Genomic DNA, 15887 nt, shown 5'->3' with positions numbered 1-15887 from the left:
TTCTTTCCACTCTACTTTAACTGGGAAACTAGAATAGAACTAAGTTCTTACCACACAGTGCCATATGAGATATATTTGCAAGGGGCGACTAACAACTTGGTGGGGGAAAAGGGGTGAGAAAAGGCTTCACAATATTAGTTTGTGAAGAATGAATAGTCTGCCCAAGGCTGCCACAGGCATGAGGCATATTAGTGTAAAAGAAGTGCCTGAGCTATTTTTAATATTATCTGTTACCTAGAAAGCCACGCAAAAAACGTTTGCTGCTGATATTCATCGGTGCTCAAGAACTAAAACGCTTGTTAAATGTGCTAATGCTATTATTTTTATAATCCTGCTAAGAAAATACACTGCTATTTTTATTGATTTATATTCACAAAGCCCTCCAGCCCTTCCAACCCTTTTTCTCCTCCTATATTCCCTGGCAAACACCTTCAATTCCACTTCATTCATGACTCACCTCATCTAACTGATCACTTAATTTATTCTACCTTTAGAAAGTCTTTTGATTTACTCCTAGTTCTATACCCCTCCTGCCAATGCCTTAGATCCAGCTGTCCTTTCTCTGGTATTACTACAACAAACAGCCTTCGGTTTCCTATTCACCGTAGGATACTCTTGGCTCCTCTCTCAAATCTCTGCAACACTATTACTAATGTGATACTCCTAAAACAGAAATCTCATGCTATCCCCCTCCTCAAAATCCTTCAGTGACCCCTCTGGAAGGCAAAAGAAAGTCTAAGATCCTTTGAATTGCACAGAAAGTCTCTGCTGCTCTCCAGCTGTATCAATTACTCTTCCCCTGCTAAGGCCCTAGACACTAGCCATACTTAATGACCTCTAAATTCTCTATGCGATACACTCTTTCACTGCTTTGTAACTCTCAGCGGATCCACTGATTAGAAAGTCCTTTCTCCTCTAATATCCCTGGAAATAAATTTTGTTCATTCTTTAAATAATGTGCTTTCCGGAGGGAGTGGGGCGAGAGACCTGCTGATAATTTCCTTCCCTAAGGAAAGGCAACTCCCCTCATTTGTACCACTGCTACCATCCCCATGGCACTGCACGGAGCACCTACTGACATGCTTAGCTTCCTCACTAGATTCTAAATGACTTTAAGCGTTCATTTTACTCATCTGAATCCCAGTCATTTATATGGTATCTGAGACATAACAGGTGCAGAAAAAATAAAAGCCAAAGCTAAGTAAAATTAAATTTAAGCCTAAGCTAAACCTTAGTCTATAACGTATCCTCCCTAACCACACAGTGCCCGATGTGCAGCAGCCACAGGATAGGTTGATACCCTTTTTCCTTTATAAATAGTTGCTAAATTAATTCAAAGGTATAAGACTAAGCAACCTCTCATAAGTAGTTGACTTAATTTCATTAGCAACCATTGCAAACTTAAGTTTTCACCACAAAGAATCAATGTAGGAAAGTTCGTAACTTTCTTTGCATACACCTCCTACCATTCCAGAAGAGACCAATTAAACTCCATGCAATAGACAAAGAATATTGTCAAGCACTTTGCATTTATTTATTTCCTCTTAAGTTTGTAGTCACTTACCTGGTGTAAATGATGAAATATTAGTAAATCCGGGTAGGTTAAACAGATTTACAGGCTGTGGTGGAAAGCTGAAAGGACAAAATAAACTGGGAGAAGAAGGGTGTGATGCACTGCTGCCTCTTTCCTTGCTTCCAGGTTTTTCTGGGTGCTGATTTTGTTGGCGCATAAGTTCATTTAGCATTTGTTTCAACCTACAAATATTTAAGAAGTTAGTAACTTACAAATCAGTTATATTACCGTCTATTTACAATACCTTCATAAAAAAGGACATGTAAAAAGTGATTCAAGAGCATGCAAAAGAGATGGACTGTTTTAATATTTACTACAACAAACATCTGTTTGTCCTGCAGGCTTACTTAATAACTTGGCCTTTGGAACAAGAACCGCACTTACCACTTTGACCAGATAAAAAGCATAACTATAAGAAATGCATATAGTTTTGTTATTAAGAACTTTACCAAGATATAATTTACATACCATACAGATCACCTGATATAAGTGTGAAGTTGAACACTGAAAAAAAAATTTTTTTTAAAGATTTTATTTATTTGACAGAGAGAGAGGTCACAAGTAGGCAGAGAGAGAGGGAAGCAGGCTCCCTGCTGAGCAGAGAGCCCGATGCAAGGCTCGATCTCAGGACCCTGAGATCATGACCTGAGCCGAAGGCAGAGGCTTAATCCACTGAGCCACACAGGTGCCCTGAACACTGAAAATTTTTAAAAACTAAAGTCTACAGTATTAAAAGGGAACATCGGGCAAATCATTGTTAGTAAAATTTTCGGGTATAGAAAATGTTTGAATATTCAATTCTGCTCATGTCCTTTCCCCCCCAGAAGATAACTATAAAACACATGCTCAGCTTTAGCATCTACTACATAGTTTTACTGCTCCTAAGAAACACATTACCTTTGCACATTATTCTGTTGCCATGTTAGCTGAGTATAGCACTGGTTCAACTGGTGCATGATAAGGTGTACCTGGGGGGAGGCAACATTGCTTGGCATCACACTGTAAGGACCCGTGAGAAGAGTTTGTAGCAGACAAGATAGCGTCTATGGAAAGACAAATTGTCATAACAGTTATTGATGACTTGAGAAAAATGTGCATGCTTCAGAAACAAGATATAAAAAATGCACTTTCATAGTAAACTTTACCTGTTGGTCTTGCATCAAAGTCTGACAAATATTGACACTGAAATCAAGTTGTTTCTTTAGCTGATTAATTTGTTCTTGCCATTGTTCTTTCTCCTCTACATAAGAGAGTTCTGACACCCAACGAAGGTTTTCCTGACGCTGCATGCTGATATTCTGCTGTCTTGTCTTAGCTAAAGGACGGTAATTTCCATCTGCTGAAAAAGGGCGATTGTTCTTCCACCTAACACAGATTTAAAGAGCTAGGTGATCAAATGTAATTACTTGGTTTTTAAAATCTGGCACTAAATCCTGATACCACGGTTCATAGCCAACATTTTCTTAAGATCAAAGTTTAAGTTCAAAGGACTTCAAAAGTATGGAAATGAGGGGGAGGTGGTGAGGAAAAGGGAATTCTAGATTTCTAGCCTTGTGAATTATCATTTTTTTCTACTCTTTTTTAATGTCTTACACAGACAAATCCATGTAATTCTATATTCTACAAAATGAAAATTTTTTTTATATCACAAGCATTTTTCCATTCTTCATGCTTTAAACTTAGCCACATGAAATTCCATCAAGTGGAGCTACCTAACCATCTCCCACTCATGAAACATTTTTCACCGTTAGAAATAACAATGTAACGAATATTACGTTGCTAGGTCTTTTTCAGTATCTATGACTTTCAGTTTTGCTTAACTCCCCAAAAAAGAAGCCAAGATCAAAGCTTATGAATCTTGATCCAGTCTAGTTGGGATCTATCTTGACAAAACTCTATGATACAATAAAAAATGTATTTGGTCTTTGTCCCAAATTCCCAGCATAGAGCTCCCAAAACTCCTGGCATCTCCTGAGAGCTAGAAGTTTCTTTTGTTATTCACAATGGACCCCCTTGAACCACAGCTAAGTTTATGCTAATGACTCTTGGAGGCCCTAGATAGCTTCATGGACAGGGACTGGTCACTAAAAAAACCAACCAAGTGTTTAGAGGGTTGGAACTTTCAGCCCCACTGCCAACTTCAAGAGGAGGAGGGGCTGGAGTGAGTTTAATGTCAATGGCCAATGATTTAATCAGTTGTGCCTAGGGAATGAAACTTCCACAAAAACTCCTTATCAAGCTGGTTAGGAGAGCTTCTGGGTTGGTGAACACATTGAAATGCTGGGAGGATGGCGCACTCCGAGAGAACATGAAAGCTCTGTGCCCCTTCCCCCACCCATCCCTTGTCCTATGCATCTCTTCCATTTGGCTGTTGCTGAGTTGCATCCTTTATAACAGGCAGTGTTCATGAGTTGTTCCAACAAATTATAAAACCTGAGGAGGGCTTGTGGGAACCCCCACATTTTTAGCAAAGCCAAACAGAAGTGTGAGTACATGGAGACTTGGACTTGCAACTGACATCTGAAGTGAGGGCAATTTTATGCACTGAGCCCTTCACTTGTGGCATCTGCCCTAATTCCAAGTAGTGTCAGAACTGAATTAAATTATGACACCCAGTTGGTTCAAAGCATCAGAGAAGTGCTTAGTGTCACAAAGACCTGAGACTTCAGGAATCAAACAAAAAGTTGGAACAGTGAAACTAACCTATTCTTAGTTTCTTTTACGTTGTAACAGTTATGATTTGCACTGTTAGGAGGATACACAGAAAAGTTATCATTGGAACTGGCATCTTGGTCTTCTTCTTCCTCCTCTTCATCCGTCCGAACAACTCCTTCAGAAAGATAACCATCTTCATCTCCTTCTTCATCCAGTGCACACTGAGTAGAACCGCCCCAAGTTGCCATTGTTCTAGAGATTAAGAGATAAAAAATAAGAGATCATTTTGGCGATTGGCTAAATACTTTACCAACTACTGTGCCAGACACTGTATCATGTACATATGTATGCATGTGAAACGTTTTGTTTATAAAATTTCACTGAATAAAAGTACCAATATAGATGGGTGGTACTCTCTCCACTGCTGATATATGAAATAGTTTATTCTGCCTTCCACAAAACAATTCTTCAAATAAAAAATTGTATCCCCTAGAAGTTTTTCCCTAAACTAAACCCCCTCAATTTTTAACTTTACCTTGAGCGACAGTTTTCTAGAGCAGAGCTGTCCAAAAGAACTTTCTGCAATAGTAGTAATGATCTGTACGCATGCATCCAATCAGTAACCACTAGGTACACATGGCTAATGAGCACTTAGAATGTGGCTGGTGTGACTGAGAAAATGAGTTATTAATTTTATTTAATTTAAATAGGTACAGGTAGGTAATGTAATGGCTGCCATATTGGAAAGCATAATTCTAGAGCCATGGTTCCCAAACCTAGATGCTTATTACCAAAAATATCCAAAGAACTTTTCCAAAATTCAGATGTGTGGTACTCCAAACAGAAAAAAAAATACTACAGATATAAATTTGGTAAATAAAGTACATTTGGGACTTCAAAACAGAACAAGTTCTTCTATGAGGAATAGAAGTTTGGTGCAATGTTCCAGGAATGCCATCTGAGGATATCAAAAGGTAAGGTCACAACAAATCTGAATTTCAAGATGTTAGCTCTGAAAACTCCCATACAGATAATTAAGCAACCTTACAGATGGCCAATTTTTTGGAAATATTCTAAATACAGAAATTTCAAATGTAAATGCTAAAAACTAAATGTTTTAAAGCAATTACTTTATCTTTTAATTATTTTTTTATTTTTTTATTTTTGAGAGAGCACAAACATGCAAGGAAGGTGTGGGAGTGGGAAGAGCAAAGGGAGAGGGACAGAGAGAATCTTAGGCAGACTCCATGCTCAGTGTGGAGCCCAATGCGGGGCTCAATTTCACAACCCTGAGATCACGACCTGAGCTGAAATCAAGAATTGGATGTTTAACCAACTGAGCTAACCAGGCAGCCCAAAAGTGAATTTCCTAATCCTTAGGGAATTTACAAATATGAGATTCCTCATTTAAGTAAAAATGTCCTTATTTTTGGCCTGATAGGGAAGTACTACAAAGTAACTTTTTTATAAAACTTAACTAAGAACATAAGGCTTTTATACACTCAAAGAAAATCTGTATCACCATCTGATCAAGTACCTTGAGAAGTCAGAACAGAAAATAGCTGGATTTAGTTAAATTGAACCGCAAAGGTGATGCCTGAACAGTAGCCTCAGTGAAAGAGCAGATTTGAGCTAAGAGGGGAAATGAAGCTGCCCACCCTACATGCCTTTAGTAGGTGATGTTAAAAAAAAAAAAAAAAGATTTAAACACCTCTCTTACTTTTCTGTTCTACTCTGCTGAGGTGTACACAGGTTCTCAGATCCATCACTTCTCAATGACACAGCCATAGGAGATGTAGCTTCGGCTAGACCTTGCCTCCTCTGATGTTCCGCCATGAGCGCTTCAAGCTGCTTTCGCCTCTGTCGTAGCTCTTCCCTTAACATCTCATGTCTTCGCATTTCTGACCACAGCTATTATTTTAAATGTCAGAGTTGACTTAGTAAAAATATATGGATTTGTTTTAGCCTTAAAGAATAAAATACAAAGACTTCTATTCTCACTCTATTCTTTTTACACTAAGATATCCCATGGTTAAAACAGTATTTTCACAGTAAGAAAAAATTAGGCATGAATTTTTTAATGAAAGTAGTGGCCAAATAAACTTCATCAACTATTTAGAGAAAGGTATAATGTTTTCTACAAATCACATATAAACAAAAGGCCAAAGAACAGATCTTCCTAACTGAAATGATTACTGTTTGCTGCAACTATTCCTTAAATACAATTCTGCCAAATATTTGCTAATAATTTTGAAATTATTTTGAAAAGATCCCAACTTAATAACTTTTTTGAAAAGATTATTTCATCCCAGCTAAAAGACACAAAACATGCTGCATTTAAAAACATGTTTCACAGGTATTCAGTTTTCCTTCTTTAAGATGTGACATAAAACTCGGAACAACAAGTACAACATACAATACCTCGTTATCTACTACTGAAGAATCTTCAGGCTCAAAACCAGATTTGCTTGTACTGGTTTCATTTCCGTTAACAGCTGGGGTTGAAGTAACAGCTGGGATATATTTTTTGGTGGGACAATTACCCGCACTAGTGGCAGACAGCTAAAAAAGTATTAGTAAAAACCATTATAAGGAATTAAAGCAATTACGTTAATTTCATAAAAGCAGTTATTTTACCATTTCTCTGGGGCTCTAGTACCATATTGAATTAGTTATTATCAGACCTCAATTGCCATCATGATCCAAAGAAAGCCTGATTTAAGAAAACAAAGATGAAAACACAGGGTGAAGTGGATGAGTAGCAGCCAAGCCTCAGGAACAACAGACAAAAGGGAGAAAATGCTACTGTGGACAATTTCATATACTCAAACCCAACTCTTGTATCTATTCCTCTGCATATTAGACTAAGGAGAAGGAAAAAGAATTAGATAAAATAGAAAAGGTTAGAAGTCTAGGACAACAAAGAAATGTTACAGAGAATTATCATGGATGTGTTTCCCTTTCTTTGAAAACAAAACCTGTGGAATAAAGCTAACCAAAACATTTTAAGAAAAATCTCAAAAAGAATTGGTGTTAACTTCCTGTATTAACTATACTCCTACTCCTGATTACCTGAAATGTTCAAATATTACTCATTCTTCATTCAGTCTCAAAGAGTACTACTTAATAAGCAAACTCCGAATATTTTAATTCATTTCTTTAGGTAATTCATGATGGTTTAAGGGCTTTATTATGTAATTTTAGGCCAATAAAAGATGGAAATGCAAAGCTGAAATTAGAATATTTTAAGTTTTTTTTTTTTTATTTGACAGACAGAGATCACAAGTAGGCAGAGAGGCAGGCAGTAAGGAGGGGTAGGCAGGCCCCCCGCTGATCAGAGAGCCCGATGCTGGGCTCGATCCCAGGACCCCGGGATCATGAGCCAAGCCAAAGGCAGAGGCCCTAACCTACTGAGCCACCCAGGCGCCCCTGAAATCAGAATATTTTAATTTAATAGTTACGAATACTCATGTTTTGAATCTAAAGTAGCCCAACAAGTGAAAAATAGAAGTAATCAGAGTCAAATCCTATGTGCTGTCTTTCATAGTATAAACTCAAATCCCTAAGCCCTTTCATTAGTTCATTAGTTTTATTAATCATAATACTGATATAAATGTGTCACCTCAGTACTAGAAAAGACAAGGGTACTTTCCAATGACATTAGATTTTAAACATCTTTTTTCATATAAATGTAAAGAAGTAACGTTCCCAGTTACCTGTAAGTCAGGACATGCCTTCTGCAATGCTTGAATTTTCTCTTGAATCTCAATCAGTTTCTTTCTTTCTTCCTGCAATTGTCTGAGTTCTCTCTGTTGCTGCTGTAGTTTAGCCTCATAAAATTTCTCTCTACAATTAAATTGACATTACATTTACAGATTCCCAGATTCCAATAAATCTGATGACAGCATTAAGCATGACCTAACACAGAACCTAGTCAAATAAGTACCTTCTCAATAATAAGCACTAAATTTTTATTTAATGAAGCCCATGAGTTTAACATACCGTGCCTTCTCATTTATTCCGGCATCTTTCTGTGTTTTATTGGCATTTCCTCTAGTGTTATTTGCATTTTGTTTGTTGTCGTCTTCTGCTGGGTAGAAATCATCCAAATTTGAAGTATTGGTAGAGGTAACTCCATGATCTGCTGCATCATCATCCTAAGAAGCATCATTAAATTAAAATAATCTTGAAATCTAAAGACATTATCCAATTCATACCTTAAATACCACTGTTCAATAAAATTTACATAACATAAAAATTAAAGTAATACATTAAGTATATGATTTTTAGAGAATACTGAAGTTCATCCCCTACCAATGACATAAAATGAAGTACTAAAACAACAAAAAAGTACATTTATAATCTGAGCTGCCAATTACCCACTAATGGCTAACATTAAGCTGCCTTTTCTTATCTTGACCAGACACTGAGCTATCAAAGAAAAGCTTCCTAGAGAATACAAAAAAAATTAAAAACATACCATCAGATATGGGAACCCTTGTTACTAGATAATTTTTCTTAGAATTTAACCTTTCAAAAATATTTTATTTATTTGAAAGAGAGAGAGAGCGAAAGAAAACACTTGAGTGGGGGAAGAGTGGAGGGAGAGGGAGAGAATCTCAGGCAGACTCTGCACTGAGCAGTGCCCAACACAGAGCTTGATCTCACAACCCTGAGTTCACAACCTGAGCTGAAACCAAGTCAGATGCTTAACCAACTGAGCCACCCAGGTGTCCCTTAAACTGTAACTTTTATTTTAATGATTTCAAATAATCGATGTCCAGTCCACTGTCACTTGCTTATGATTTTCTATTCTCTCACTTTGGTCTTTAGTTTGCCAAACCAGTGCCAATGGCTCACAGTACAAAAACAAATGAGAGTATCTTACATCTGTAATGACTACTGGAAAAACAACTAAGTTCTTAGCTTCCTAAAGGTAGGTCCACACCTTCTGTTAAAAATCAATACACTTACTAAGGTGGGAGGAGGGAAGGCTGCTGGGATGAACTACTGCATTTTTTAAAAAACATTTAACTCTATATAACTTTATATTTACTTATGATTTCTCTGAGAACCTCAAATGAAATTTTAACTTTTGGCAATATCATTCTAATAAAACCTTAAAGAGTTAGAGCTGACTCAATTACAAAACTGGGTAGGCAATTTTAAATTGGTAGATGGGCGTTATTTGGTATTCTTATTCATCTAAAAACAGGCCTAATTGATTCCTATAAAGGATAAGAAGATAGAAAAGAAACTCAGTTGGGATTCAAGAATAGAGAAGCTGCATTATGAAGCCTTTTCACATAATAAAAAGTGGAAAAATTAAAGTACAAGAAAAAAATGCAAAACAAATCTGCCTAATGTTTCAGAAGGCAGTGAGAAGGTACCTGAACAACTGAATACCAACTCTAACACTAGAAGTAAGTAAGTGACTCAAGAATTACTGTTTTAACAGTCTTTTGAAAAAAAATGAAGCAATATTTACCTGTACCATAGCAACAAGATCTTGTAACTGTCTCAGTTTCTGTTTTGCAGCCATAAGTCTACTGATCTTCTGTTCAAATTCAGCATCTTCTGGAGCCTCATCAACCAGACTGCTCCTGTGACTACTTAAAGAAGCCCCACTGACTCCCTCATCTTCTGCTTCATCCTCTTCTTCCTCATCATCTTCACCTTGTGCACCATGAATCCCCTGTTCTCCTTCTCTATTATAGTGACAATCTGCTAAAAGCATGTATGAAATCAGTAATTTAATAAACTTAAGAAGAATACTAATGAAAGAAAATCCATTTCAAAAAAATATGGCAAAATTATACATCAATAGTCAATCATACCTAAAGATGGAGGCATGTTCAGAGCCCTTATGTTGGCAGCAGATCTGTTGTTAATTTCACAATTAGAATTAACTGATCTCCCCTCTCTATTATTAGAAACACACTGTGCATTAGAATTACTATTTACTTCGTTCCAAGTTGCAGCTACTTGTGGATTTCTAAAAGAAAGAAAACAGCCTGAATTTATTTAAAGTAAAAAAAGAAAAAAAAAACCTAAGAATTAAAAATAAAATCAAAGTTTTTATAGCTGCTGATAAAATAATTCCAAACTATGAACATCACCGGCTATTTCTCTATTTAAATTCATACGGTGAATAATTGACTCTTGCTTTTCAAAAACTTCTATTTGGAAATTTAAGATAAACATCCAAAAAAATCCAAGTTATATCTAAAAATAAAAAGGCAGGAAAATGTTAAGTTAGATACTTCTTATGATTTACTTGCATTTTATCTAACAAAGAGCAAATTTACTAAACTACTGTACTCAGTGCTTCTCCATTTGTTTTTCTTTACAGGCCAACTTACGTTTACACTGGCCAAAATAGCAGACTTAAGCAGACTTATGGGAGAAAAGCTTAAATAAAAAGCAAGTGGCATTCTATTGAGGTTTTCCTGTTCCATAATAGAAGCATTCAATTAGGAGGAACATGTTAGAAAAACAAACTTCAAATTCTTACCGAATGTTAGTAACAGGTTCAGAGTTTTCATGTTCAGAATCATAATCTGACTCTTCAGTTTCTTCATCTTTTGTGTTTTCATTAACAGCATCTGTCATCATATCTGATGTTTGTTCATAATAATGGACTAATTCTCTTAGTTCATTCAATCTCTTTCGAACTTCATTTAACTTCCTGATAAACAACAAAGATGCATACATAATACTCATTTCAGCAAAATAAAGCATGCAGTATTTCCATATAAAAGCAGCCAGCAAAGACAACATTCAGACCTAGTGCAAAATCCAGCAGTTGTGACTAAAAAGCAATGAATTCAATTTCAAGAATAGCTTACTCAATATCTCATCATCCAATTTTCTTGTATCCTTCCTACTACAGACAAAAAGTATTAAAAAAAAAAGTTTCATGTGTTCATTTGAAGCCAACTTGGTTTCTTAATAGTGAAGTACTAAATATTCAATTTAAACACTACCTCTCAGGCAAATCAGTGATGCAGACATTATTAGGCATTTACAGAAGGTTCCTGATCTGTAACACACAGAGATCTATAAAGTATATAATACACTTACCCAAAACATTAAGTTTGTTCAGTTTCTATTAAGTGACAGAAATTATGCCAATGTTTTTTAATCTGTAAAATATCTTTATGAACAGGTATATCATTATCCCTATTTTGCAGGTGAAGAAACAAAGGTAAAGTGAGAATAAGTTATTTGTCCATGGTCACACAGCCTTGTGAGATACAGTTTCCAGGCTTTGTGACTCTAGGGCCTGGGCTCTGAATTTAGAATCATTTGAATATAAAAATCTTCTAATGCAATCCCAGCTATTTCTAATCCTTTAGCTGGAAAATGAGAATGCATTAGCTTACAAAAGTCACCTGTATTATAATGTCACATTTCTCTTGGACAACTCAAAGAAGGCAGATATAACACACATATACTTCTTCTGCACATACACTTCTAATAAACATATTCTTAGAAGAATACAGTATGATATGTTACATGATATGATAAAGATATTTATCATATTATGTAAATTCAGTTTTTCCAGAATTTTCAACAAAGGAAAAAAAAAAACTTAATTTATCCCCATTATTCAATTCTATTCTATGTAAGCAATGTTTGTAAAAATATTTTACTGGAGTTTTTCAGTTGGATTCAGATGTCCTTCATTTTCACTCTCATTCTGAGAAACTAGAGAAGCAGCAGGATAAGGAACAGATGACGTGAAGCTATTGGATTCTCCATTGACAACTGGTGCTAAGCCTAAAGGCGCAGAGGGAGCTGAAGGTGTATTTCTCTGATCCACAGTTCTTTGTGGAGAGGATGAAGAAGGCACAACTACAAAACAAAACAAAGACAGCTACTATAAATAAACAAATATGGCCTCAAACAACACTTACTCAGTTTGCTTACATAAAAATAAAAAGTAAAAATCAGTAACGTCTTAAATTCTGCAGCTTTAAATTTCAGAAACTTATGTATCCAATAGCCAGGCTGCTTATTCAACAAACAGACTTAAAACAGACAAAAATAAGGAAAAACAAGGCTGAAATTGACAAGAACTATTATATTCTATCTTAAAAAGTAACCAGTATATTTCTCTGATAAACCCAATTCTAGGTTAAGTTAAACAGGGCAAAATATGGGGCACCTGGGTGGCTCAGTTGGTTAAGTTGTTAACTTTGCTAACTCATGTCATGATCCCAGGATCCTGTCATCAAGCCCCACATTGGTTTCCCTGCTCACTGGGGAGTCTCCTTCTCCCTCTCCCCCTACCTGCTGCTCCCCCTGCTTGTGCTCTGTCAAATAAATAAATAAAATCTTTAAAAAACAAAAACAAAACAAAAACTCAGGGCGAATGTGTATCATGTTCAGTACACCATCAACAAGGCTTTACAACCGTAGGGGATTAAGCCCCAAAGAATGTTTCAAATCCACAGCTCAGAATAATTTTATCTGGTCTCCCAGATGGAATTTTCCTTGTTCCAAAAGATATAAAACAAACTTAAAGTGACCATGAAATATTTCATACCATGAAATATAACTCAACAATAAAATTTTCTAATTAGATGATGGCTTATCTTCTATAGTCTTAAACTGTATGTTAACTACTTTTCTGTCCACACGGATCAGACAAAGATACCTTATGCCTTCAAGGGCAATGAATAAAGATTAAGAATCTTTGCTCTCCTCCATCTCCATCACTTTAAAACTAAAGTCATTTATCTCTTTCTCACAGGGACAACCATCATTATTTGTTGTTCACATTATGAATTGCTACAACTGGTTTCCAGCAGTCTTTGCTCTCTTCCTTGACTGTTCTACCTTTTGGTGCTGCTTTCACACTATTTCCCAGTATGAAAAAAATCTTTTCTTAGAGTCATCAGTAGGCAGAGTGCTACTTTATCATGTATATAAAACTGACCATGGGTCAGTACCACTCTCGAATTTTAAGTTTTCCTTAGCTGTGTCATCTGTGTAAAATAAGCATGATGGGGGGAGCATCTGGGTGGCTCAGTTGGTTAAGCTTTTGCCTTCAGCTCAGGTCATGACACCAGGGTCCTGGTATCGAGCCCCGCATTGGGCTCCCTGCTCAGTGGGTAGCCTGCTTCTCTTTCTTCCTCTTCCCCCTGCTTGTGTTCTCACTCGCTTTCTAATAAGTAAATAAAATCTTACAAAAAAAAAATTAGCATTGGGACTAGATTACACTCTAGAGAGACTAACAGAGGTCTTGGGAAAAGAAAGGAGAATGTTTCAGTAGGAAATATTAAGGTTCATTGGGGGGACAGCAGAGAAAAAGAGATGGGTAAAGAATAAGGAATAGGGACTCCAGAGATGTTTTTTCTATCCCTTGTCTTTTCTTTAATAAGACAACAGCTGGGATGTTAAAAAATTATGACCAGCTGGGGTTGACCTTACTGATCAGTTTTCCATGCTAGAGCTCCTACTACAAGAGGCAAGGACCAGGCTTGAGAAGGTGTGAAGACAGCAAATGAGGACCAATAACTGGATCTCAATGAGACAGAAGCAATAAAACATCTGTGCTGCAGAAAAGGTGGTTCCTAAAGTGTAACTAGTATGACTATGCTTTTCCTATACCACCTAAAATGACAATTCATTTCAAAAAAGTTATAAACTTTTCAGTTTATATAGTCTACAAGTTATAAACGGTACAAGTTACAAATTTTTTGCACTAAGCCATATGTACTGTATGTCTTTCGTGTCTTTTTTTCAAATAAATACTTTCTAAATCTGTTTGATAGTTTTTCTTAAATCAAAGTATAAATTTGGATTAGTTTTCTTTTTAAGGGAAAATCTGAATATGCTAAAAAAAAATCCAGTAATGTGTGTTGAAGTACCTAATAGTTTACCTTATCTTTTTCTTTCCCCTGAATTAAAATCCAACCAATTTTTCGAGTCCCAAGTTTATTCTTTCCCTTTACCAAATTATAGATCTCCCATCTATTTGGTTATCAACATATATTGCCTTGTAAGTCCTATTTCCCCTCAAATATTATAATTTTCCTCAGGGACTATGAGTTCATTCATTCACCAGATATTTACTAAGTTAAATTAACTATTGCATGCCAGCACATATACTCATGTGTCCCCTATCTAATATTGCTGAGCCAGCTTTACTTACACGATGAATTGTTCAGATGTTGATCTCGAAGTGTATGAAGTTCTCCAAGCAGTTTGTCCATTTTTTGTTTCTTTTCCTGTAATACTCTCATTTTGCTAAAAAGCTGTACTTTCTCATCAGGTAAGTGTTCTGAAACTGAAGGATTCCGGCTCTGAGAAACCTCCCTAGTTAATGAAAGACTTTCTGCTTGTCTTCTATTGTCGGGAACAGTTGGAGGCTTATTTAAAATAAAAAAAAAAGAAGACGACCAAGGCAATGAAAGATCTGATTCTCATTTTAAAGACACATAAATATTCCTTATAAAAAGCAATAAATATTTGCCTAGGTTGTGCTGGTGGGTAAGCATATGCCTTTCCAATTCCCAAATGACCTATTTCCTGATGTGCCATTATAACATCTATATGGTTTTATGGACACACATTACTATACAGTGGTCTAGAATTCACTGGACTGAATTACTATCCGGATCTAAATTAAGGGGTAAAAATGTCATACCTTATATAAACTTTCAAATATATCATTATCTCTCTTGCCATCTTTTTAGAATCATCATCATTAACTTCTTAATCAGTTTTTCCTACCATTTCTTTCCTATGATTCTCTATTAAAAATTTTTTTCAAAAATCCACTACGGCTTAGGAAATCATAAAATGAATAAACACCACTGAGCTTAAACCTTAACATTCCGCCGTATTTGCATCAATTCCTTTTTTTTTTTTTAAAGAGAAATTAACAGTACAGATCTAACTAAAGCTCTCTCTATACATACCAAACCCCCAATCTCATTACTCTCTCCAGAGATAAACACAATCTGGAATTAAGTGTCTACCAGCACGTATATTCCCATTATTATTGTACCTACATAAGATATACATCCTTCATGAATTTTTAAACATCAACCAAGTAGTATCCTTCTTAAACTCATGTTTTTCATTTATTATAACTCTGGCTCATTTACTCTGACTATAAGATTTCGCTCTATGCATGTATCATAGTTTATTAATCCATTTTCTTGTTTATGGACATTTAGATTACTTCTAAATTTTTGCTACTGACCAAACCTGCCACAAAAATTCTTATATATATATATATATATATATATATATATATATATATATATCTCCTCGCGAACATGTAAAGAATTTCTCTGAGACGGGACATTTGCTGGGTCACCACAAAAAAGTGCTAGATATTGCTAAGTTAATTCTACAACATGGTAGACAATATTCATTTATTTTTACCTGGTCCGCAGACAGAAGACATTGACTCTTCATACTAATTTCCAGTGAAGAGGTTAGTATTTCACCCTTTCTTATTCAAGGCCCATAGATTGAAATTTTGCATTTAAATCATTACTTACAAAGGTTATCAAACTGTAACACTTATTAACTCTGAAATTAAAATTAAGAACTTTCTCCAAAATTGTCAGTAAACTACTTACGGACACGGATTCAAATATAACTTAAGCTTTAGAGGTTATGACCATGACCATAAAGA

General features: G+C 35.7%; 1 protein-coding gene across 10 annotated transcripts in view; it reads right to left on the bottom strand.

Annotated features, from left to right (window-relative positions):
- LOC111144629 (pericentriolar material 1) overlaps nucleotides 1–15887 on the bottom strand; it is an 80456-nt gene that overhangs the window by 39016 nt on the left and 25553 nt on the right. For 7 of the 10 annotated variants that reach the window (XR_002640417.1, XM_022499019.1, XM_022499021.1 and 4 more), the window contains 13 exons: nucleotides 14391–14607; nucleotides 11884–12085; nucleotides 10743–10916; nucleotides 10066–10223; nucleotides 9717–9955; nucleotides 8231–8385; nucleotides 7945–8074; nucleotides 6650–6790; nucleotides 5949–6139; nucleotides 4277–4480; nucleotides 2719–2938; nucleotides 2471–2616; nucleotides 1565–1755 (listed from right to left, as the gene is read on the bottom strand). Coding sequence is in view for 9 of the 10 variants with exons in the window: in XM_022499019.1 (XP_022354727.1) it covers nucleotides 1565–1755; nucleotides 2471–2616; nucleotides 2719–2938; nucleotides 4277–4480; nucleotides 5949–6139; nucleotides 6650–6790; nucleotides 7945–8074; nucleotides 8231–8385; nucleotides 9717–9955; nucleotides 10066–10223; nucleotides 10743–10916; nucleotides 11884–12085; nucleotides 14391–14607 (2368 nt within the window). In the remaining variant the exon portion in view is untranslated. The remainder of the gene's footprint in view (nucleotides 1–1564; nucleotides 1756–2470; nucleotides 2617–2718; nucleotides 2939–4276; nucleotides 4481–5948; nucleotides 6140–6649; nucleotides 6791–7944; nucleotides 8075–8230; nucleotides 8386–9716; nucleotides 9956–10065; nucleotides 10224–10742; nucleotides 10917–11883; nucleotides 12086–14390; nucleotides 14608–15887) is intronic. The other 3 variants (XM_022499020.1, XM_022499023.1, XM_022499026.1) reach the window with 1 other exon arrangement.

This window comes from Enhydra lutris, unplaced genomic scaffold (assembly GCF_002288905.1).
Source record: "Enhydra lutris kenyoni isolate GAN:26980312 unplaced genomic scaffold, ASM228890v2 scaffoldscaffold11, whole genome shotgun sequence".
In the NCBI taxonomy this organism is placed as follows: Eukaryota; Metazoa; Chordata; class Mammalia; order Carnivora; family Mustelidae; genus Enhydra; species Enhydra lutris.
Note: the sequence above shows the minus strand (reverse complement) of the source record. Positions and strands in the feature narration are given on the sequence as shown.